The sequence below is a fragment of the Agelaius phoeniceus genome, chromosome 7 (assembly GCF_051311805.1).
Source record: "Agelaius phoeniceus isolate bAgePho1 chromosome 7, bAgePho1.hap1, whole genome shotgun sequence".
Classification (NCBI taxonomy): domain Eukaryota; kingdom Metazoa; phylum Chordata; class Aves; order Passeriformes; family Icteridae; genus Agelaius; species Agelaius phoeniceus.
This window is the reverse complement of record NC_135271.1, coordinates 36,641,458-36,667,593: the sequence shown is the minus strand read 5'-3', so window position 1 is coordinate 36,667,593 and position 26,136 is coordinate 36,641,458. Positions and strand designations below refer to the sequence as shown.

Below are 26,136 nucleotides of genomic sequence, written 5' to 3'. Positions count from 1 at the left end.
AATACAGATTTTTAAATCTATTCCACTCGTAAACAGCCTCAGGCAATGATGCTTAAATACAGTACTTTTATACAAAAAGAGATGGAATTGAGGAGGAAGATCTTGGTAAAATTAAGAGTATGCTTATTTGTTAAATTACACTTTTAATACTAGTGACACATTATTACCATCACATTTCTGAAAGGTGATTTGCCAACTAGTGCAGAGGGTAAGAAGCAGAAAACCTACTCAAGTGACTAAAAATCTACTAGTGGAAGGAGCTGAGGCTAAAGCATTATGAAGGGCCATTTCACCTGACCTTCCTAACATCCAAAAACCTTCTGCTGGAATTCTTCATTTTGAGGATCAGTTTCACAGAAATGTCTGGTAATGTAATGAGTAACTAACAAAGAGCAATCACTGGCATTTTCTTCTGCAAAGATGCAGGGTAGATACAGCAGTTACATTGTGCTTAAACAAGCAGATGAATAAGCCTCCATGCACTTTGCTGACTCAAAGCAAAAGCCAGATGTAACCCCTAAGAATGGATCCTGCATCTGTAAATACATTTGCTATTAATAATTCTATCCCTACTTCTAAAGGAAAGCCAGAAGTAATATTGATCAGGCAAAAGTGGCTGGACAGTGCTGGCCCTGTTACCAAGAAATCTTTGGCAACCAGACACTTTAGAGGAGCAACAGTTAAGCCCAGTTCTCCAGTCTACACATTATCTAAATGCAGCATTCTAGCAATTACCTAACAAGATTAATCCTTAAAGAAAATTACCTACAAGGAAGGATAAAAGCTATTTTGAATTTACAAATATGCCAAAGCTCAAAGAGGTAAAGAATTTCCCAAGGTCACACAACAGGACTGTGGAAGATCAGGAAGATAATTTTTCCACTCTTCAACAAGTCGGAGGCATCATTATGATATAACACTACTCATGAAACATTTCATGCATTTCCTGCCTATCCTAATTCAGACAAGACCTACATGTTTGAGAAAACACACATTCGAAATCTGGGGTCTTGTCACAGGACAAAAGAGGTGGTTCCCACTTCTTACAAGAGCAAATTTCAACCTTAAAATGATCAATGGCCAAGGCAAGAATTTTGAGGACACAGCATATTACCTCATTATTGCTGTAATGTAAATCCATAGTCTGTCCAAAAGCAACTTTAGCTTTAGCTGCAAGATCTTCAAGTTTAACAGGCCTTGGTAATTGCAGGATCCTGAAACACAATTTAAGTTATAAAGAATTTCTATCCATTACTTATGAAAAATCTGGCAACTTATTACTTAAGAACTATCTCAGAACTAAATTTACTACTAAAAAGACTGTAAGAGACTATACTTTATTCCCTGTCCTCCATATTTTGAGACTTTTAAAAAAGAAAGAAAAGCAGTGAAAAATCTAAAAGGAATAATCAGATACAGAATTAGATTTCATTGTAACTATTTTACTTGCTTAATGTTTTGCAAGCCTCCATTTCTGAGGGAAATTCTTAGAAACTTCTACATTTTTCCACTTTAGAAAACTACAACAATGGAGTGCCATAGACTGACAAGCATAAGCATAGAAAGGAATTACTCCTGCAGTCCCCATTTTTTGGAAATCCGAAAGACTATCTTACCTGAGGAAGGTAACTAAATGTCACCATCTTTACCATAATGAACTACACACTCAAACTGCCCAGTCCATCACTAACTGTGCTTCAAGTGTGCTCCTGTAAGAATGGTGCAGTTGTAGGTCAACAACTTAAGATTTTCTTTAAACTCAATGTCCCATCAAACTCATCAGCCCAAACTGTGTATAAGTAACCTTTTAACTATAGAAAACCATTTCATTTTTGAGATACGACACCATTAAACAAAAAAGTGCTTTTAATAGGGACTAAGCTATCAAGGTACATTCAATTCACATTCATAAAAGACAGAGCACTCAAATTCTGTGAAGTAGAAAAGTTAGCAAAGGGTACCTGTCCCTTTCATCAGTAGTTCAGTTAGTAGTGTGGTGGTTTGGGGGACATTTTTTCTCACTGAAATGAGGCTAGAAACCAGGCCAATTTCAATTAAAAATTATTTTTAAAAAATACCCTAAAAAACCAAACAAATCAACCCCCCCAAAACCCAACAAACACCAGTTTCTCACTGTAGTTAACAATTTGGGCAGCAAGCCTGCAACTCTACCCATCACACTACATGCTCCTTGGAACAAAGTGCCACATTCACCACTGAAAGCAAGTCTGGAATCACTTCTCTTTTTCACTTCCCTTCTTAAAAACTAGTGAGAAAGCCATTGCATAATTTTTTTCCCCTGCATGATTTCTTCCCTTGATCACTAGAGCTACATGCTCGAGCAAACCAACATATTATAACTCATGCTGAGCAATGATCCTAGGCTGCCCAGAACCCCTGGGCAAGCAGGCTGAAGTCACTTGGGACAGTTCATCACAGACCTGGGTTAATGAGCATAAAAACCTGGGAAAGGTCTCTTTCCATGCACTTACTTTATGCTTGTATTAATATTGAACTGGTTAACTTAGTCCATTGTGAAACTGAAATATGATGAACTGCAAAATGCACCATCTGTACAGACTGGCAGCATGCAAACATTCCTCTGTTTTTAAATTCATGCTTCCTCTTACTTCACTAGAAATTGTTAGGTAGATGAGACCTCAATTCTCAAAACTTTCAAAAAAACATATTCCCTCCAAATTATATAGAGAACTCAACCATTACTGATGCACTTCTACATGTGATGTTCAGAGAGTCACACTAAGGGCTGCCCAGAACTAGTATAGGGTTTATTGAAGCTAATTTTTTAAAAAGAATTTAATATTTCTCTTGAGAAATAGCATGCCCAGGACATTACTTCCTTTTTTGTGTAAGTATTGTCAAAGATCTTATTCTATCATAATTTGTCTCTAAGTAGAATGAAATTTGGTACTTTCAGAGACAGACAAAATGAATTGTCAACAAACCAACAAATTGGAATTATACATCCAATTCTCTAAAAGTTTTTGAGCAGACACCAGAGAAGAGATTATATAGAGACAGATGTTTTTATACTTTACCATGTGCATCATCCACCTCTCATAAAAAAAATGCAAATAAATTTTAACTGATTAAATTAAAACAATCTGAGTCTAATAAATTTTCCTCTTATAGTTGTCAGACTGGCACCCCTGAAGTAAAATCCAACCTCCTCCTCTGGGTATTACAGTAACAATACATTATCACACATTTATTTCACACTCAATGAAGGACAAAAATGTATTTTCTGGTCTACTCAAACTTGAGATCTATTTTAAAGACTTAAGTAATTATACAAGGCTACAAACATCTATCTGAAGTGTAACCAAATGAAGGATACTACACTGGACATAGTCACAGTATGATATTTAGGTGTTTGCACACTTAGAACCCATATTTTAAACATTTTAAACAGTTAATTCTCTCTAAATTGTGTTAAAAATTAAATTTAAGCTCAAAAAAAAACTTAGAGATCTGAAACACTTCAAACTTTTAATCTGATACTTTATGACAGGAGCATAACAAAACCATAAACGAAGAGACAAGACTGTTTCTTTACCTTTTTTCACCTCGATGTTCAAATTTGACTCTAACATCATTCTGTAAGAAAAGAGATAAAGGAACCACTATGAGTTTGTTATTACCTCTTTTGATGAAGTCAATGAACTCCTATTCAATAGTCCTACACTAGAACTAAATTCCATATTAATTTTCTGTCCTTTCCAATATATCAAGTATTTTAATAAGCTCCATTTGCTGAGGTACACGATAGAGGCTTAAAGAGATCAAAACCAAAAAATGTTAAAAATAACTTCTAGTGTTAAAATACAAAAACTTATTCTGAAGTGCAATGAATGCTTCTGTAAATAAACATATTATTTTTTATCAATACATGTTAATATTATAACATATTTATGACTTCAAATTTAATGTGGATGTGGTTACCAAAGAATTCTGTATCCTGAATAGGCAGATGGATTTAGCTACCAATAATATGTTTGTGAGTACACTTTGCAGCTGAGGGTTCCAGGCCTAAGAAACATATCTTGTTTCATAAGCATAACCATAGAAACCCGGGCCTACGATTAAGCCAGCAGTCATGCAATACATCTCCCAATAAACACCTCTGTATATACTTGCAGTTAACAAAAAATAACACTGCTTTGCAAAATCATAACTTTAGGAATCAAATTGTATTAGCAACTACTGCAGGAAAAACAATAATGCATTCAACCACAAAGTTTATCTAAGTAACGGTGTTTCATCTTCCAAAAGAACTGATTTTCAAATGATTACTTTCAAAATCCACAAATTGAAACAGTGATAAACATTTCTTCTAACTTTCTAAACACAGATTATACTCAAATCATTTTGGATCATATGTGCATGTTACCACAACATCTAAAGTCACAGCTCAGATGTGAGTTTCAAGACAGTAGCAAAGCACCACTGTGTTACAGACTGAACTCTAACAACTTTTAAAGCACAGAATTAAAATTATGTAGACATGTGGCTTTGACAGTTTAAGAGCCAAATATATCCGAAAATTTTCATTTTTAAAAGGTTAAATTAACACAAACTGAAGTTTATTGAACTGTAAATTAAGGACCAAATCAAATAAACATACAGTTAACTCAATTTAGGTAGAAGTCTACATCCTCTCCTAATCTCTCCATACAGTAGTTCAAACCCATCAATTAAGTATTTACTACTTTTCTATTTGTGTTCAGTATCTACAGAAAAAAATGCAGCTGAAAAGAACTCTTATTTCCAGCTGCATGAACAAGAAATTGAGGCAAAAGATGCAGTGAAAGAGTTCAAGCATATTTCTGCTGCTGTACTGACATTTTTTCTTGGTATGATATAGGTGACATTTGGATTATCTACTAAACCTATAAAATTATTCCTTGGTATTTTAAAATAGTATAGTTCCAATATAATAATAACAACAAATATAAAATCACTTTACATATGGTGTAAATACCTCTATAATCTTCAATTTATTTATTTAAGCACACACTATGATCTGTTCTGAAATGCCATTTCATTTTGCTGTTAATATAAGAATATGAACAAAGAAAATGGCAGCACACGTGGGAGACTAATAGCTTATTCTGGTATGCTCACTGGTCTGGCAAGAAAAATAATTACAGAAGTCACAGCAGGACACTCCATGTTCAGTACATTAGTGAGGATATTGAAGATTACCTGTTTTTTAGGGGAAGATGACTTTGGTTTTCCTGTTTCTTGCTGGGGCAATACAGGACGACTGGCCTTATGAAGCACAGCCAAATCCTGCATGATTGAATTCAAAGCTTGCTGCTCATCTGCTCAGAGAAAAAGACCAGACAAGTATAAAAGGCTGTTACTTTTGAAGGGCATTACTGTCTCATTTCACAATTAGGCAGGCATTAGTCTAAAATCTAAGAGTCTGCATTACACTTCAATACATAATTACCAATTTAAAGAAAAATTGTTGCCACATTGTAAACATTTTTATTTTATTTATCATTAACAGTGCTTAAGGAAATAGCTTAATCAGTAACCCCAATTCAATAACAGGTTTAAAAAAACTGAAGTCATAACACAGATTAAACTTTAAACAACTCCAGGCTGTATTAATAAGAGAAAGGGGATGCAGGAGAAAGCCTTGCCTATTTCGATTCAAACAATATCCATAGATGAGACATTTACTTCCCACTCCTTTACATAAAATAAAGAATAAAAAGCAAGTTCTTTTGAACTATTTCTCCTCTGTCCTGAACAGGTATGATCATGCCCATGAGAGGCATACACAAACTCCCACATGAACACCTCAACTGCCTGAGCATCTGCTGATATCCCATGGAGCATTATAAAAATCCAAAACAAAAACATCACCACAACAAAAAAAACAAACCAAAAATAAAACACCGCAGAACTTTTCCAGGACTGAAAATACAGAGGATTTTAGGGCTTAAAGGACGAATTCACATGGAGAACCAGAAGCTTTGAACCCAGGGGATAATTTAGGGGCAGGAATGCTACATAAATTAGGTTCAAGGTGACAAAAAATCCTAAATCCTGACAATCTGCTGCAGCTGTGATGTCCTGATGTCATGATAGACAAAATCTGCCCCAGAACTGGGATGTTCCTTTAGACAGGAAAGCACTTAGGAACTCAAAAGCCTGTACATCCATCACTAAGAGTAATTTATTTCAAATATTTCATATTAATTCCTTGCTACAGCAATAGTAGTGCACTCAGCATGTATCTAGAACACCAGACAATAAAATTTATCTCCAGAGGTGTTGACTGTGTGCCTTCATGCTCCTTCACAAGGGATATGCTTGTTGAAGAATTCATTGCTAAATGCTGTGATTTACAAAGAACTGGATTTCTCAACATGGACCTGAGAAAAGCTCAGCATTAAAAGCAGCAAGCAAGCATCTCAAGTATTCAGCAACGAGAATTCCTTCCTTCCTATTCTAAAATATATTTATCATATAAGGAAATTTAAGTGTTCTAATTTAATAGATTCCTTATAGAACAGAAAGCTGGTCTGAAAATGAGTAACTCTGATCATCACTCATGCTGTCATAATTCATAACTCTACTAAGATATGCAAATCTATAAAAGCAAGTTTTACCAGCAATATTTAATAGCAGAACTAAAGGTGTTCTTGCAGCTCAGTTATTGATTTCTCACACTAAAACACGCTTCAAAATTTGCCACAATTAAAACAGTTGAACTATTTTATTGTGTTATGGCCTATTGCAGTGCTCAGCAATGCAAAAAATAAAATAATGCTTTAGCAGTTTGTTGGAGTTTCCAGTGGTTACTGTATTGGATATTTTATACAAAAGAAACCAAAGTACTGTGGCAAAGCATCTAAAGTTACTAAATATCCAGTATGACTCAACAGTCATTTCTCTCACACAAAATGTCAGAGAATATCAGAAATCTGAAGAGTGCTGTATTCCTAGATTGAGCAACTTTATTATTAAGCATAAGGTTAGAAAAATTGGCAAAATATTGAAAAATAAACAAAACCAATACAAAAATGTGTGTGGTGTGGTTGGTTGGTTGGTTTGTTGGGATTTTTTGGAGAGGGAGCCCCAAGAAATGATTACAATAACAACATGGTGAACTCACGAAAAACATACAGCTTGAAAAATTGACATACAATTTAAAGTAATACAAATGTGCCACGTAAGTAGAACAAGTCAAACCATCTGCACAGAAGTGGCTTGGCACTGTCATGACACAAGGCAGTAAGATAAAGCTCTTATATGTAGATTTTGTGTTTTGAGTTTGATTCTAGCACCCATCACCACTTAGAGCACAGTAAGTATTGCTCAGTACCTTAATACCATGAACCTCAACTTCCTTAACTTGAACCTGTAAGTACAGCTGAAGACAAACACCTTTTGTTTCACATACCAGAACTGTGAACATGGAGCTGAATTTGATGTTGTGTTTATGACTTTCTGTTTTGTTTGCCCTCAGCACTGTGGTTTTATAATAAAAAAAAAAAGAGGGAAAAGTACTAAAAGTACTATATTATAAGGAAGGGGACAAACCAACCAACCAACCAAAAAAACCCCAAAAAACCACAAAAGGAATATTTTCAACACTAGTGAAGCTGCTGAACACTGCCTTTCACATATAGATGTTACATTATGTTAAACAGCCAAAACATGTTTCGCAGGAATTGTAGTAAATTTTTATGTAAGTTACACAGAAGACTTACCCATTATGGCAATGAGTCTGAAAAGTCAAACTTCAGGGAAATGGTTGCTTCATTAGCATTATTTTATTTCCTAAAAAGCAAACCCAAAAACCCCACAATTACTAAAGTTGTCAAAGCCATGTAAAACAGTTAACTTTTCATTGTTTATAGGTAGTTTTTCTAAGATTCTACATACCAAACTCACATATAAACTACAAATAAGCTTGCATAAGACATATATGTGGAGAAAACAGCTTTTGCATCCCCAAGAGTCAAAAAAGCAGAACACATATTAATAATGATTTCCTATGCCGTGTTTTTTTTGTATCAGCAGTTGCCTTGGAGAATCTTCCAAAAAATTATTCACTTAAAGTGCTTATTAAACATCTTTTTAACTCTGTATTTGATCCAACTGTCTTAAAATGAGAGCTAATGTAATTTTCAATAAAATGTCTGTTTTAATTAGCTGTCAATACATTAAACATAACAGTGCATTTCATGATTTTAGATTAAGCACTTCTGTAATATTTCTTTGTAAGCATTCCAAAGAAATACAGTAGTTCTGTGAGGAATTTTAAATCTTCTACCACACCTGAAGACAACAAAACCAACTTATATCTCCAAACAAAAACATCCCAGATGTTCTTCCTCAACCTAGCTGAAAAAAACCAAACTTGAAAGCTGAAGATATTTGAGCTTAAGGGCTCACATAGGGCTGAAGAAAAAAACAGCTCCTCCAAGTTCCCCCAGCTACAGCAACTCATTCTTTAGCCTTAATTTGTGATATGTCTCACTAAAACATAAGCTAATAAGTAAGCATCCATTTATTTTCCCCTCCACTTCCTTAAAAGAAAAAAACCCAACTTAAGAAAATTAAATTTCTCTGAATAACTTATGTTTCTTATTTTATTGCCCCTTTTAACCAACCTTTTAACCAAAATTATCAGTTCAAATATGAAGTATAATCAGTCACCTTAACAACCTTTGTGTTAGCATTTAATGTTACCTTAAAAATAAGCTAACAACATTAAAATTTCAATTAGAAACATGACTCAGACCCAATTTTATTAAGACCTTTATGAATTTGCCTTGTGAAATGGAAAGACTTCTTTTTTTAACTAATCATTTTCACAATGGTTATAACAACAGGGTGGTTGTGGAGAGTGACTAAAAATAAGATAACAAAAATCAACATTTTTCAAACAAGTCTATATAAATTCAGTAAAATGGAAAAAGCATACCCTAATCCCTAGCTGCAAAGCAGCATAAGTATAGCACACACACAAGAGTAGATTACAATCCAAGACAAAAAAAAAGGAAGGAAAACCAAAAAATTGCAACTCAGAGAAAGACTCAGGAGAAGCAAAGGCTGCAAACACAAAGAGCAGATGCAAAGGTAGAATAAAATTATGTCAAGGTCTTGCAGAGAGACACAAGCAGCCTGAATTTGAATGTAATTAAAGAAGGGATGACAGAGTGAATTTCAAAAAGGTGTTTGCTACACTCTTATCACATCATCAAAGGAGAATATCCTAGCAACAGCATTTTGTATATAAGGGTGGAGAGATGCTGATTCATATTCATGATTCATTTCCCACCAGCCACCTTCCAGAGTCTGGAAGTCTTTCAAAATCTGAGAAAGCTAAAAACAATTTCCAAGAATCACAATTTGCAAATATCCAAGAAAATGGCTATTTTCTTTCTTCGGTGGCTTTGTCAATGCAAATGAAACAAAGCCTGAGTACAAGTAAGCCGTGCTGATGATGCAGCTGTTTCAGACACCCTGAGCTAATTGCCCTTTCTCACACACTTCTATAATAACCAGACACGGTGCCTCTCAGTTACTAAATCAAGAAGAAAAAAACCCAGTGAAGCAAGCAATCAAGTTTAGCCTGATTTAGTAAGGAATTCAGACTTACACAGGAAGACTTTACCTACATAGAAAGGTGCTTTACACTTTCAGAGTCCAAACCTGTTGCAATAGTGGGGCAAGAATCTCAAGGATATCAATTCCCTCCATTAAAATAAATGAGTGCAAAGATAAATGTTTTCCAACCCTTACAGCAAAGCAAAATGACATAATGTGAACTCAAAATACGAAAGATGCACTGTGATTACTTCAATCACAGGTAAAGATTAAATCTGACTTACACTGTATTAGACACAAGCAAGTTAAATCAAGGTAATACAAGACCAGTATCTGCTTGCACTGCTATTCAGAGAGACACATGTCTATAACACATGAAGCAAAAAGAGCCAAGTAAAAATGAAGAGTGAGCATTCACAGGTGATTTTTCAGACTGTAGAATGGACAATCAGAATATCACGAAAGACTGTAAAATTTTATTTCATAGCAAGAAGAATGAGCCAAATAAAATGGTTTTACTCTAAAAATGTTATTCTTAAACAATCAAATGCTTGGTCTCACACAACCAACATCCTATAAATCACAGCAAGCAAGGCTGACAAAACCTCAAGTGATCACCTAGTCAAATACACCTACTTAACCTTTCACCAAAATAATGTGCAGCACTGCTTGTTAAGGTTTATATTTTAAAAAAGTAAGCACAGTATCTGTGAACAAGACAAAGAGTAATACCTAAATCTGTACTTCTGTAACATTTTTCGTAACTCAAAGCAACTGCTGGCATAAATAACAGTAACGACACTACATAGTGTGGTGAGCATAGAAGTCAGTATTGTTACAAGACATTAGAGGGTAACTCCATAGAAATGAACATAAAGAAGAGGATTGCATATGGACATAGACACAAATGAATACTGGACAAAAAGCCAGCCTTTTCAAAGAATATGAAAGCAGCAGCAGTAGCACAAAATCGCAAATGACAGAAAAAAAGAGAATTGAAGAACAGTAATGAGAAAAAGCTGAACAGTAACACATCAGATGTGACACCAGCCTTAGAAACACTTGGATCTTTAACATATTGTAATAATACATTAAAAACACATTTACAGGGAAAGCAGATAAGGGAGAAAAAGACTAAAATAATCCAAATCAAAAGCCAATGATACATTGCTAAATTAAGGTAACATTTGGAAAACAAAACTATAGTAATAAATGATGCAAAACATAGCAAATGCCTTGATTTCAAGGTTTACTGCCAAGCAAAATATGTCTTCTTGAAATAAATACAGATTAGTTAACAGGACTAACTGCAGCAGTCACCCCACTTAGGTTTTTTCAACATATTTGGCTAAATATCACATACTTATTTGCTTTAAAACCTCAATTAATTAACAGGAAACCCAGCTGATGGACTAAAATAAAAGAAATCTATATTCCTACTTAGCAGAAAACTCCAATGAACATGATTCTCACTGCAGGCCCCTGGAGACCAACAATGATCAGGCAGGCACAATGAAATAGACAAGTTAAGGCTTAAGGAAATTACCTGAATCATGTCTGAAAACAGTTGCAGTCCAGCAAAATGTATTTAAATACCATTAAGTGTTTTAAACGCATATAATAATTTACTGTGGTTACTCCCCATTTATTATTAATTAAAAATAATAAACACTTTAAAACTGAGATGAACTGTGTTTATGATATTAAAATTCACAGGACTGCTTTCTGAACTTCTATACTCCCTGCAACCAGGAGGGCACCACCCACAATTAGAAGCTGTGTTTCATGCAGGTCTAAATACTGTGGTTTATTACATTTACTCAGTAATGTTTTTGCATTGAATGCATTTGGACATAAAGACAATCATTTAGGCAATTGGAAAAAAGGTTGCAGCCACAAGATTTGACAGTCTTAGCAAGAAACAATTGAGAAGAATTATTAAATCACAATGTAATTATCTAACATAGGTGCAGCACACATTAAAGTGGCATAGTGAAATCCTTGTGTGTATAAAAATGCGGTGAATGCAGAAGCCATCTTGCTTCTGTACACAACCTGCAGGCACAGTGCTCTGTGCAGACTGCACGTGTGGGATGGCTGAAGCATCAGAATCTTTGTGGCTGGCACAAGAGGTATCAGGTGTCTCTACAATGAGCAGACTTGTGATTTCTTACACTGAAGACTTTAAAAATCTTCCTGGCAAGCAAAAGAAAAGTGAGTTAATGTCTCACTGAGCCTACAGGAGCATGCAGACTTACCTCATCTATATAGATACAGACATGATTTGGTATTTATTTTATGAAAAAAATGGTTACTAGCTGTACTCCTTTCAAGTTCAATTTAATACACAGACAAACAAAAAAAGTAACAAAAATCTCCAAACCAATAAAACTGACCAGAAGACTTGCATAAAAATCAAGATCTATGGATGGTGCCCTCCCAGTTCCAGGAAGAATAAAACCTCAAAAATCAGTGCTGTCAGTTCAGGCACCTTAAATGCAGCTCTCACTCAAATTACCTAGGGAACCAGATTTCAGAATTAACTGAAGGATCCAATGTGCCCAGTGACAACAGCAAAATTTCATTCAGATTAAATCTTTAGTTCCTGCTGTTCAATAAACTGTAATTTGACAGAGTCATGTAACATTTATCAGCTTGATGAACTATGATGTTGACTTGAAAAACTTACAATGTGCTGGAAGGTTTGAGAATGTAAGGACAGAGTTTTTAAAGACTGTTCTCATAAAAAATGGAAAGCAGCAGTTCAAGATGAGTTTACACCGAAATTAGGCTTTTGAGATAAATATCTTAACACTTACAGCAATATTCACAAAGAATAACCAGAGTCTACGAAAGCTAATCTCTCTACACTTCCTTTACAGTTGACAGGGAGAGATAAGCATATTTAGAGAGTTTCAAAACACTCAAATGCAAGTTTCCTGCTTTGAATGAACCTCTTCTTTCCAAGTAGTATCAAGAGCCTCTATTAGCTACCCTTCGTAGGCCTACTCCATTTCAAGTACACCAAAAAGATAAGACTGTAATTGGCCTCAAACAGAAAAACATCTATTTTCCTCAACAAGATCTCTTTCCTCAACAAGATCTCTTTCCTCACCTAATTCGAGTTTTACAGAACTTCTCTATTTCCTGTATCTGTCATTGCCTCGGCAGCAGCCAAAGCACTTGACAGCTCATTCCTCAACCTAACTGAACAATTACTTTGCTGATACATCAAGCAAATCTTCCTTGAAAGTCATGATGCTTTCTTAAGATCTGTTCATGATTTTTAAACTTAAAAATGTCAAATTGAGGAAGGGTCACAGCAGCTGAAACTTACAGACAGGCACCACAGCGACACCTTGCAAAGTATGTTAGTGCTACCAATTTTGCAACAGAACATACTGGCTGCAAATTGACTGCTCATTCTCCTCTCTTATCCAGGAACAGATTTTCTCACAAAGATGTGTCAAAAAGACACAGCTCACTGGGCTACACATAACTGCATCACTGCCTCCAGAGCATTCTGACATCTTGGAAATTTATCACAACCATCATGGTGGAAAGCCCCAGCACCACAACACAAACGTTCCTTACCATTAGCTGGGCTATTCACATCATAAAATCATAGTTGCATTACTGTATTAAGGCTAACTCAATATATTAAGATAACATTGGAGTGTTGACAAACACACACACAATAAAACACTTCTCTGATGTTTGTAACTTTATCCTAATTTACTATCTTACATTAACTGAGTAGCAGCTGCATAGAAGGTGTCTCAAACAAAATAAGTATGAAATTTTTAGATTCTAGAATCCCATGAAACATGCACTACAGTGAGTGAATATTAGGTAGATTTAGGTGCTTCTGTGTCTCCTTCCAAAAATCTCAAGTGGTGCTCTTGGCTCAGCACTTAGCACTGCCACTTGGAGCCCTTAGGCTGAAGCTGTCACGAAGGGCACCAATATTTATTTTTCTCCAAACTTTAGACTAACACGTCAAAATACTTGTGAAGAAGGGCTAAAGGTGTTACAATGAAAACCATCCCTCACTACAAATGTAACTGTTTGTGCTCTATCCAAGGTCCTACAGGAAGACAACTGTTTGGAGGGGTTTTTTTCCAACAGAGAATTAACAGCACACACCCTCAAAGAATACAGTTTAGCTCTCATCCTCGTGACAGCAATCAAGATCACCAGTTCAGCCAAAGAACTAAATGTACACAGTACAAACTCAATCCTACCAGCACTACCAGTACTGATGATTCCTGCAACCTTCACTACTCTAAGAATGGAAGACCATGCTACAACCAGCGACAAATAAATGGATTTTAAGACTAACCACTCACTAAAAGAGTAAACCTATCACAAACCACTTGTATCAGCAATATTCTATGAGCAAAAATAAAGTACATTAGAAAAAATGCAGTCTTGCAGCAGTTACTGAGTATTGCAAACAACTGCAGCATTTCAATTAATGTACAAGAGTGATTACACACAAATCTTCAGTCAGATATGGCTTTTGAGGACATACAGAAGAAAGCACCTACTCAAACTCCAGTAACTAGTTCTATCCTTTTCACTTAACCTTCCAGTTTTGTGACTGTGATGGGTTGAAATACAAGCATTTTGGGAAATAAGCCAGACAAATAACCCCACTCTCCTTTTCTACACCTAGTTTTAATACCTACCTTCAGGTACTGAAACTGCAAAGCTTTGTTTTTCTTCAGTCTAACAGTCATATTTGGAGGACAGAATGGAGGACAGAATCCTCCATTCAGAGCAAAACTCAACTATTTCAAATTTGCAGCAGTTGAGAGTTTAAATCATGGCTGCAAATCACATCACCATTTCAAATCAAGTACCAAAAAAAAATGAACACAAGGATACATATGAGCCTTTTTGATCAATATGATCCACCTGGCATTTTGCTGTGACGCCAGGAAGAACAGAATCTAAGTCTCCAAGAACATTTCTGCGTCTCCAGCATGAAGACAGCTCAGTCTCAATTACTCTCCATCTTCAAATTTTTCAAGACATAAAGGAGAAATTGTCCTCAGTGAACAGCCTTTGTTATACACTATCTTACTCATTCCTCAAAGCACAGTTGTTCCTCAAAGCACAGTTCTTCCTGCTCACTACTCAAGGCAGTGATACATTGAGGAAATACAGAGTACAGTAGTACAACTATGATTTTTCTCATCTTCTGCTGCCTTGCTGAAATGTTTTCCCACTCCAATGACGCACCAGCACCTGAAGCTTCTGCCTAAAATGCATTTCCTGGCTCATACTCAATTCTTCCTCATTAAGTACCCCACGTGCTCTTCTCATCGTAATTCAAATTAGCTTTGTACATTCAATCAGACTGTTCCTTCATTTTTTTTCTATCCTCAAAACAAGTATAAAATGCAAAAAACCCCTCATAATATGCTAGCATGGAATATTTAAGTAGATGAGACATTGATGAGCCATACAGATTTCCAACACAGCATAGAAAAAACACCCCTGAATCCATCTCTAATTCAAGAATAAAACATGCAATAACAAATAGCAATTAATTGAACCAGGGTGTCCCAGGTACAGACAGACTCAGACCTCTCACACTTGGAACTGTACAGAGAGCTCAGTAACATCACCAAGAAGAAAGGTGTGCAATGATTATACACTAATGGAAACAGTAAAAACCATGTGCACATGCACAGCTAACACATCATATGCAAAATCCAACTATTCTTTTACATGACTGTGCAGCATTTTTGTAGCAAGCAGGTCTTGGTGCGCAGGTCGAAATGGACAAATTTATACGTTTTTACCCATATGCAGTAGGCACTGTGTTTTAAACTGGATGAATCACAGAGGCTAAAACACTAAGAGTGCTAAGCAGTCAAGTGCACAAACTCTTCATCACTTTACACTTTGATCTTTAGCTCCCTGTGAATCAAAAAAAAAAAAAAAAAAATCATAATTCAACCCAAACCCTCCTAATAACATTTAAACCAAAATGTAAAAATAGAAACCTAGGTTTGCCAAAACACCCCAGAATGAAATGCAAAGACACAAGGACAACATATTATCATCAGGTTTCCTTCTCACACCTGCACTAGCACAGCCCTTAGCAGTGGGTACCAAATGATGAGGGCTATGATGCTTCATTATTGTACTTTTCCCTCAAGTGATAAAAATGTAAAAACCTTCATAAATAGAGCTAATAAGGAAAACTAACTACAGTTCTAGAGAAAGGATTACTATGCCTGTGCCCATTTCTATCTATCAACTTTAAGAAAACTGTTCCACTGCTAAGGTTGCATTTGTGTCAAGAGAGTAGTGCTGCTTGTCTGCACTAACTGCTGCTGTCCAGCTGAACCTTAATGACAAGCAGGAGATCTGGAGCCAACAGATGATCCAGCTGAAAAGATTTTACATTTTAATTAATAATCGGCCTATCTAACTGGTTTCACATTTCTACAGTATCAATGCCAGCACAAAGAATAGAGCAAGAACTCGTGCTGGAATCAACCCTCTTGGCCACTGCACAGATCTGGATCTTTTTAAAAAGATGACATGCATAATGCAGGGATTTCAAGAAATTACACAATATTAAGTGGGACATATAACAAACTACAAATAATGGACATATGCATAATTGTGATAGAGCAGGGAGGAGCAGATATGGCTCTCCAAAAAGAGATCCTCACTTTCAAATCTTGGTGCCCTCTGTGTATGTGTATAAAGAACTGATCTCAGTATCATGGTCTACTTGGATTTATGGTGCTGGAGAAGTCTTGCCAAAGGCCTTCTTGCAGTCACAGAAAGATCTACCCTTGCATGAATAAATGGTTACAATATAGAAGACATAGGACAGACAGTTGTTTTCACAAGGAAGGAGGATACCAGTGGGCCTCCACAACTGTGTGTGTTGTTCAATATATTCTAGATTACCCAAGAAACAGGAGCTTTCTGAAACTCCTATTATTTGGGAGAGCAAGGAGAGGACTGACAACAGTAGAGGTGGTGGTCTTTATCAGAGAGAGGACTGAGCAATAAAGCAGGTAATTACCAGCACTGGCGAATGAAAGTCCAAGTGGAGTGGAAGGTAGGAAGGAGAGCAATGGTTCCAACTTTGTACATGAGAAACCAATGGGCTTTGCACTGAATACTGCCAGCACTCAGAAAAAAAGCTAGTGTTAGGAATTGTGAACAAAAAGTGTGAAACATATCACTGACTTTACATTTTGAACACCATTAGCATTCCTGGGACCTTCAGCTCCAGAAGAGGATGTAGCAAAGTAGGAGAAGGTACAATCAAAAGCATAGAATGCTTTTGTTCTACAGGGGAAAAGAAACAGGCAAATTAGAACTGTTTCAATAACATTTAGGTGCGGAGAGAAAGTGATAAAGGGCTACAATATTGTACAATGAACAGAGAGCTGTATTGTGATAGCACAAAGACAATGTCCACTCTCCTCCAAAAGAAAGGTGGCACCAAAGGAATTCAGTAAAAATGTTTTGAAAGTTTAAAAAAAGAGTGGTTCTAGTTTTTACTAGAACCACGAACATTCCTATAGAATTTCTTGCAAAAGGATATTTGGATGCCAGACATTTATTTAGCTACATGCAAAAAAAGGCTGAGAAAAAAATCTAAACATTACTAGCTACTACGCAAAAACTATTCCAGATTTAGAATCAACCTTTACTAAAAATACTTAGGGATTGAAAGAATATTCAAGCTAAGAATGCTTGAATGTAACACTAAGAATATAACACTGTTCACACTCTTCCATAAGCATTCATTCATACTCATCATTGAGGGATGAATACTGGATTTTCTTTTGTTTGATTCTATGACAGATTAAGATTTTACCTAAAACTTGCCAGACAGTTCACCAACAACATATAAATTTGTTTTTAAAAGTCTCATTCAGTATTCATAATAGTGCCAGTATCACAAACACAGAAGCATAACAGATATTCCATGAAGGAACTTGCTGCAGCAAGGCATTCATTAGGCCAGCCATTAAGAAGTCATTACATTATCCACGTCATCCCTGCCTGAAGTTACTGTGCTTACTGCTACCAGCAGGACAAAAAACGCTTTTCTAAACCCAACTTTACATCAAGACAGTTATCATCAAGCCATTATGGAAAAAAAAACCCACAATTCCCATGGGGATTTGCTATTCAAATTGAATTTTATTTTTACAACAAAGTCTTATGCTGGAGTTACAAAAATTGTGGCACTGCTAAAAACACACGTAGTCAGTGTGACAAAACAACAATTAAATACAGGTTGAACTTTACCAGTTTTCAACTGCTGCATTAATAAGATATTTAGGATGACAAATCTCATGCTCTTCAATAGAATGTTATATTTCTTTTAGTTTTTCTTTAGAAGTTTAACTTCTGCTTGTGTCAGTGTCTTAGCTCTCTATTCTCTTTTTAAAAAATTATTATAAATTCAAACAGCTTGATCCAGATTTTTCCAGTTTTCAAATGTTTGTTCAAAGATGAGACTATAGTTACTTCCAGTAACATGGCATTTAAACTGTTAACATTTACAGACCTCTTGTCTAAATTATTTTAAAATAATTTTAAGGACAGGTGAGATGCAATCAACATTGACTGCTTGAATACTTCTTCCTGCAAGAAACTAAAAAGGGTCTTTACTAGTAATCATTATTGGTGTCCATTTAAACTTTTGTGAAGAACACACTGTTGAAAGAATTACAAAATTTGTCCCATCTGTGATCTAGCCTCAAAAATTATGGATAAAAGCATTTACATAAGTCTGATAAAATGGAGTAAAACCAGGGAACATGCTGAACACATCTGTTCCATAGCTGACTCTGCAATTCTTCCAATAAAGCATGCCTATAGGATTAAAATTTCTTCTGCTACATCACTGGACCATATGACATCTCAAGAATGGCAAAAGGCTTGTTCAGGTACAGTTGCATTAAGAGACGTTACCTCAGCAATATAATTCACTCCAAAAGACAGCACATGTACAAAACAGACCAGTGAAGACACACTTGTGCCAACAGAAACTGCATCTAGCCCTAGGAGAACTTGTCCTCAATCCAAATTTCCTGTTGTAGAGCAGGCTTATGTTCAAAAGCCACAGGGATTGCACGTGCTGGGAAAGAGAGATGCAAGAGCAGCAAGTGCATACTCCGCTAAGTCTAAAAATGCTAAACAGAAGAAAACGAACCCAAAATAAAGACTGAATTCAATACAGTTCTATTCCTTGAAAAGATAACTCCAATTCATATATTGGAGTTATACTGAAGAAAGAGATAGCTGATAGAACAAACACTAGTATGAGCTCCCGTGTTAGCAAATGCAGGAGCCAGGAACCTGATGCTGTTGGCAAGAAAAGAAAAATGCCCCAACAACAAAACAAAAACAAAACCCAGCCAAACCTGCATGCACACACCCTAGAATGACATTTTAATAAGGCCACTAGGTTACTTCTGCTACTTGCAGAGTAACTTAATTATTCTGTTGCTCAAAAACTGTCTGTAGAACTTTGAAAAAGATACAGACAAATCAGTGCACAGGGAGACTGAAGAACAAAAATCCTGTTTGGACAGTTTAGTAAAGAAAAGTCTAAAATAAAAGGAGACAGAAGAAGAGTCTTCAGGTATGAAGACTTGGTGAAAAGAGCACAGAAACCATTATCCTGCATGAGTATTAATATTTGGATGAGAATTAAATGGCTTAACTAGCACCAAGACAGAGTTAAATGTTAAGAAAAGCCTCCTAACAACAGTGATAGTCATATGTACCAGCTATAAATAGACCAGTGAAGAGGTGTGGTATTCCCCTCTTCTGAGTTTTTTAAGAGAAGATCAGACAAATGTCTGTCACACATGATTTCAGCATATTTCCTTCTGTCTCTGGTGGGGGCTGAGAAATGAAATCCCTTCCTTTCTTACACATCCATCATCCAAATCAGAAATGTTCATCAGTGCTATCAAACCTGAGCTTCAAAAGTACAGTCTTTCCAATATAAACATCAGAAGCATGTGAATTTTATTGCATTGCTGTTGTCAGATTGTTCATGTGCTTGGCACAAATCATCTCAGGAAAAAAAAAAAGCAGCATCTTTTACTGCTGCAGATAATCCACAAATGATGACTGAAAATACAGGAAGAGAAGCAAGTGAGAAAGATATTGTGAAGGATTCAAAGAAAAAAATGGCTGAAAACAAAGTTACAGCAAAGAAAAAATACTTCAGCTTAAAGAAAATTATTTCCCTCTCACATGAAAATTGAGTGAAAGTATGCTGGTATATCTTAAAAAATATGCAATAATTTGAGATAGAGCAGTACACATAAGTAAGACTTCACAAACAGATGGGACAAAGACACGTCTCTACAGGACTCCCTGCATTACCAATTCCCAACTGCCAGTTTTTAAAGGAACATGTAGACACTTCTGCTTTGGTCCTGCTCAAGTAAGTCCAACTTCAAATAACCTCATCAAGATGGACCCTAAACTGTGCCACATGTGCATTTGTGGGTCAAGTATATATAGCAGTGGTTCCCATTTCCCAGGAGAATCCCTGTAATATCACAACACAGAACTCCATCTTTCCTTTTCTCATTGTCACCAATATTCCTGCTGCTTCTAGAAGATTACATTTAAGATGAATATATTAAAACATCCCAGAAAACCTTGCAAATAAGCATGGTTAGTCTAAGAAAATGGGTTTACATAGAGCCATAAACTTCATTTGTCATATTATTAAATCAAGATGTCATGCCAAGATCCAGAAGTGAGAAGTGAATCACGCATAACATGCTGTATTCTGAACACGTTCCCATGTTTCCAATGTTATTCTACAAGCTGTGTGCAATTATAGCACGCATGATCTATTTTGACCTTAGCACTACAAAACACAAAATATTAAAATAGCAAAAGAAGCATTTCTTCCTAAAGAGATTTTTCTTTCTTCTCACAGAAAAATCAGTGTGTTTAACAGAATTTATGGATTTTTTTCTTTTTTTAGTTTAATACTGTGTCAATTCTACTTGAGAATTCTAAAAGCTTGCATTTAGAAATTGAACTTTCAGGACAGCAAATCTAATAGTTTGCCTAATTAGATAAACCTAGAATCACTAGGCAATATACATATTTACATTAGCTTGTCATGTATATGAAAACACATGACATTTTCTGCAAATGTATTTAAGATCTACTTAAATACATCAATCAGTCAAATTTTCATCACTCATTTCTTTTTCTCCAAAAAGTCTAAACAAAGGATATTGTTAGCATCTAAGAAGATATTACTAGAAAGTATGTTCATTACTCCAAACTAAATGGGTGCCTCTCCACAGATCAGAACACCATTGCCTGTGTGTTGTGGAAGAGGGGGAACAAATGAAGGAAATCAATCTATTATCATTCTCAGGCTGCATTTTATAAGAAAACATTACTTTTAAGTTCAGAGGATGCCCAGTTAGAGAGCCACTGAACAACTTCTCACAAAACCAGATTACTCATTACTTCTCACTTAAGTTTGCTGAGGTAAAAAGTCAGCCTACCTTTAATATGAAAGAAAAAAATATAGAACTTTAGATTGCCGAGATTTCAAAGCTTTTTTCTCCATAGTTCCTCGCAAATACTTATTATTAATGACAAACCTCGTCATTCTGATTTGTACCCAAATATGAACAACTTCTAGGAAATGATCAGGAAAAAATGTGACGTAAAAACTGTAACTGTGGACTAAAGTTACAGCTTGACCAACTTGCTTGCTTTCTCCAGAGCAAACTATAATAAAACAATCTCTCCAGCATTTAGAATCACTAGGCTTTAAATTCCACAAGCCTGTGCACTGACTGGCTTTCCCAGCATTCATAGCAAAGAACCACTGAAAAAAAATTGAATGTTTATTCATTTTTACCGTAAATTAGTTTTATCAACATAAAGCAGAAACAACACAAAAAAGCTTGCCTACTGATATTAAACAAAAACATAATGCTCATTTCACCACATGACTAAATTCTGTCACAGCTCTCTACCTAATAACATTTACTACAAAACTCCTAAGATTACCAAGCTATCTTGGAAAAAAAAGATTCTCTGACAGTTCAGAAATCTCAGCAAGCCAAGGCAAGCAATGCAAAAACTTCTGTTTTCTTCACCTTACTCTTCTATTAGTGCCAGGTAAACCACCTGTTCAAACACCAACACAGAATTCATCAAGGCAAACTCTACACAAATTTTTCTTCTCAAGCAATGAGTCAATCCGACAAATGTTATCTTCCTGTTCTGCTTTATCAACATACACTAAAACCTTGGGGGAAAAAAATCAAATTAATTATATACAGCTTTCTACCTGAATCAAATCTGAGTTCAATATGTATTGGTGGCAGTCATGATAGAACACGTAAAGGAAACAGGAATTATAGCAAGTTCTGATTTTAAAATAGATTTCAGAGGAAATCACTTATTTACAGAGTCACTGTAAGGAAAGGTACAGGTGAAAGCAGGAAAAAAATATCAAAAAAAGCGCATCAATGTCCCTTCCCTTAAAAATATCCACAAGGAATTCCACAGGAAACAATACTTTCTAGGCTATTTCGTTAGTGAGTGCTCTGCCACGAGAGAACCCAAGATGCTGTGCATGACAGGCCTGTAGCCATTCACCCTGCTAACACGTCTCTGCCATATACACAGCAGTACAATTCCGAAGGCCTCCAACGCTCTGCAACGTGCTGCATTGTTTAAGAAAAGAAACGTTGTAGTTGAGAGACATTTTCTGCGCGGACTAGAAATCCCCCTTATTTCAAGGCAGGCTTCTATTATCTTTTACCACCCTCTTAGAGGACACTGCATGATACAATGCAGCTTAGAAGCTCTCAGCTAATTTAGCGCTTTGATCTTCAGTAATGCCACGGCCAAAAACTAAAAGGAGATTGATGAAGCAAGAGCAACCAAGGGGGAAAAAAAAAAGGCAAAAAACCCCTCCCAACCTCGTGGGTGCTGCAATGCACTTCAAAAGCAACACGGGAATAAATAATCCAACATTCACTTTTTCCCCTGACAAAAACATCTCGCAGAATTTGACCTACATACCCAATTCACAGCACTACCACTGCAGAGCAATTCAAAGACGAGAAACCACAGCAGCATCAGCGAGCAATCACGGCAAGGTTCAGGGTGACACAGAAATACTCGGCAGGCACATAAAACACTTAAAACACTGCAGCGGTAATGTAAGCAAGCAACACTAGCGTGTGTCTCCCGGCACCGCAAACAACTACACCGCCGCGCAGCTCCACCTGCACCGGGCCGGCTCCGTGCTGCCCCCGGGCCGGCTCCGTGCTGCCCCCAGCCCGGGCACCTCCGGGACGCCGGGCCCGCCCCGGGGCCCCGCAAGGCGCCCGGGCAAACCCGCCCCGGGGTTCCCCCGCACTGGGGCCGCCCCCCGCCCGCCCCCTCCCCGCGCACCGACCTATGTCACGGCGGAGGCCGGGCGGCCGCCGGGGACCCCCCGCGCTTCCCGGCGGCGGCGGGAGCAGCCCCGGCTGGGCGGGCGGCGCGGAGGGAGCGGCCAGGATTCCGGAGCGGAGCCCACCCCCCCGGGGGAGGGGGGGAAGGGGCCCGGGGCCTGCCCGCGCCGGAGCACGGCGGGGACGGTGACAGGCGGCGCCGAGGCCGGCGCGGAAGGAGCGATGCGACTCGGCAGGCGGAGAGGAGCGGGGCAGGTGCCTCAGGGCGCTGCGGCCGCGGCGGGGCCGGGCCGGGCCGGGCCGGGGGTCCCGTCGGGCGTGAAGCGCCGCGGCTGCCGCTGCTGCCGCCCGCGAGCTCCGCCCCGCGCGCGCCGGGCCCCGTGACGGGGAGGGAGCGCGAGGCGTCACCGCGCGGCGGCGTCACGACGAGGGGGCGGCGCGCGCCCGGGGGCTCCGGGGGCGCGTGCGCGCCGGGACGTGCCCGGGGTTCGAGTCCCGCCCGGGACCCTCCGCGAGCTGAGGGGAGCGGGGCCGCGCGGCTCCTGCCGCTGCCGGACTGGCGAGCCCAAGAGAAGCCCGGCCTAGAGCCGTTCCGCCGTGCGAGGGCAGGACGGGAAGGTGCAGCGCGGTAGAGCCATTGCCATTGCTCACTGCAACAAATCCCCCGCCCCTGCCGGGCCCCGAGCGCAGCCAGCGCTGCCTTGACTTGCCTCTCACGGGGACTGTGCGCGCTTTTAGGACAAGTTAGAAGGGCGCTCTGCCACCTTCAGGGCGCCCATTGCTCCCGGCACAGACTGGCCGCGCTCCGCAGGAGGCACCTGCTTCCCGCAGGAAGTCCTTGCATGCAGGGAAGAAGGATGCTACCCTCAATTAATCAGCGAGGAAGCAGTCCCTGATACGTAGCAGGGCAGCTATTACAGATACCCTTGCGGTCTTTAGTAGCCGATGACAGTAAATAATAGCAGGGCACTGTAATTAGTTTTGTACAGATTTAACAGTAACCTCAGAGGCATGAGCCATTGTGTGTGGGATGCACAAATGAGCTGTGCGTGTTTAGCGGCGCCCTTTGAGACACTGCCAGGCCCGGTGTGTTCACACAGAGACAGCAGTGACCGGTGCTGGGGCACCTGACTCTGCTGCTGCTGCTGCTCACATGCTGCTTTCTGGGCATGTGCTAGGAGGTATTTAACATGTAAGAGATAAGAGGTTTGCAAATCCAGGACAACCTCTCAAACAAGGGTTGGGGGGCTACTTTTGGGTCACCCTTAACAAACCTCTGAAATAAATCTTAAACTTCTGTTCAAGAATTACGTGTCAATTTCCAGTGGGAACAACATATGAAACTAAGTAATTGCCCATTCAGGTCCATAATCTGATTATTTTGAGATCTTCAACTAAAATAGGCTGCAGAGAATGATAAAATAAAATACCATCATATTTTTTAAAAGGCACTGAAGAAGACAGTGCTAAAGAGCATCTGGTGAAACACATCCAAGAAAGGCACAAGGCACTGACTCACTGATTCCAGATCCATCATGCAGGAGACATAGTCATCTCAAAGCTAAGACACTTTGCTCCAGAATTGGGGAAATTGTCAGTGGTGTTCACAAGACGCTTGTCATGATCAAGAGTCTTTAATGAGGAAGTTAAAAAGGTGACCTTTTCTGCCAAACGATGGGGAAACAGCCAAGAAAATGCTGATGTGTGATGCTCCTGCACCATCAAGCAAAATCAATGAGCCACAGCTGCTTACACAGCTTTGAAAACACATCCAGTGTTTCCCTTGCCTTAATGTTCCATTTCATTGCCATTTGTCAGCTTTAGCATCTTGTAACTGGATTTAACTGATGGAGGAGGGCTTAGCAAATGGTAGGTTTTGAAGTCAAAGTTGTTTCACTACAGAAGAAGCCAGCAAGGATTGTGGAAGATCATCCCACGTTCCTCTGCCTGTGTGATGCTCTGTATTGCTGCACAAAGCCTGCCCAGCACAGAGCAGCATCCTGAGAGTGCCTGGCAGAGGTGATGTACATCCTGACAGGCATCAGTGTGACCATGCCATAATCCTGAAATCAGAGCATCTTCAGTACCAGGAACAGGATAAACAACTAAATACTGACTCTGAGATAAAAAGTACCTATCAACATCAAGGACCAGCAGTTATGACACTGGCTCACAGTGAGCTCAGCCCAAACCCAGGGGCATGGTTCTGGGATCATGTGTCATGCAAAATAAATCTTACAGGAATAGTCTAGTTGCTGATATGGAAAATAACAGTAAAAAATAGCTGACAGGAGTTGAAATAAAGTATATCAGTTACTTATCCATTCAGTTCAGACCCTGTACAGGTGACAGAAGTTGGGAGGTGTGGGGGTGGAAATCATAGAGTAAGCACATCTCAGAACAGTGTACTCAGGCAATTGACTGAAATCTGGCAGAATGGCTTTCCCTGAATTCCAGAATCAATACCTCATTGCAATGAGAGGTTCTCACCTCCTACATGTATTGCTTCAGGCTAACAAGTGCCTGTATTAGTTGACACCGGAGCCACAGCTTCTAAACACTTTAAAAAGGAACAAACCAGCCCCTTTTCAGAGCCATGCCATCATTCTCCTTTTTCTCCCATGTTTCTTTGCCTCCCACCACTCCTTCCTATAGATGGCACCGTGTTACCACATTTTGAATGGCATCCAGAAAAGGGTAAGTTAGTGATTAATTTAATATATATTTAATCAAATGAGGGGTTAACTGACAAAGGAACAAGCTGCTGGAGACAAAGCAGGTAACAGAAGTCAAAATGGCTTGTTCTGGGAACTGCAGTAGGGTAAAGCTTGAGATGCCAGGATGTTATAACATGATCCAGAGTCTTTCCTCACCAGCAGGAGGGCCAACAGTCTGTTTATAAGCTTAAATCCAGCTCACATGCATTAAGGAAACAGCAGTATTATTTCAAATCTTTGCTAGTCATGTGTGCTATGCTCCTCTGCCTTCCCATGACAGAAGGAAACAAGTGCCTGCATCTCAGTACTTGCACCCAATCCAAATGCACCATCACTGTAGGGCTGATGAGAAAAGAAGG

The 26,136-nt window shown here is 38.3% G+C and overlaps 1 protein-coding gene across 2 annotated transcripts in view; it reads right to left on the bottom strand.

Annotated features, from left to right (window-relative positions):
• Nucleotides 1-23,435, bottom strand: part of MAP3K2 (mitogen-activated protein kinase kinase kinase 2) — a 49,015-nt gene extending 25,580 nt beyond the window's left edge. For both annotated transcript variants that reach the window (XM_054636503.2, XM_077181596.1), the window contains exons 1-5: nucleotides 23,063-23,435; nucleotides 7,752-7,821; nucleotides 5,227-5,345; nucleotides 3,578-3,618; nucleotides 1,115-1,214 (exon numbers count right to left, since the gene is read on the bottom strand). In XM_054636503.2, the coding sequence (XP_054492478.1) occupies nucleotides 1,115-1,214; nucleotides 3,578-3,618; nucleotides 5,227-5,345; nucleotides 7,752-7,755 (264 nt within the window). In that variant the 5' untranslated portion in view covers nucleotides 7,756-7,821; nucleotides 23,063-23,435. The remainder of the gene's footprint in view (nucleotides 1-1,114; nucleotides 1,215-3,577; nucleotides 3,619-5,226; nucleotides 5,346-7,751; nucleotides 7,822-23,062) is intronic.
• Between the last annotated feature and the right edge of the window lie 2,701 nt (nucleotides 23,436-26,136).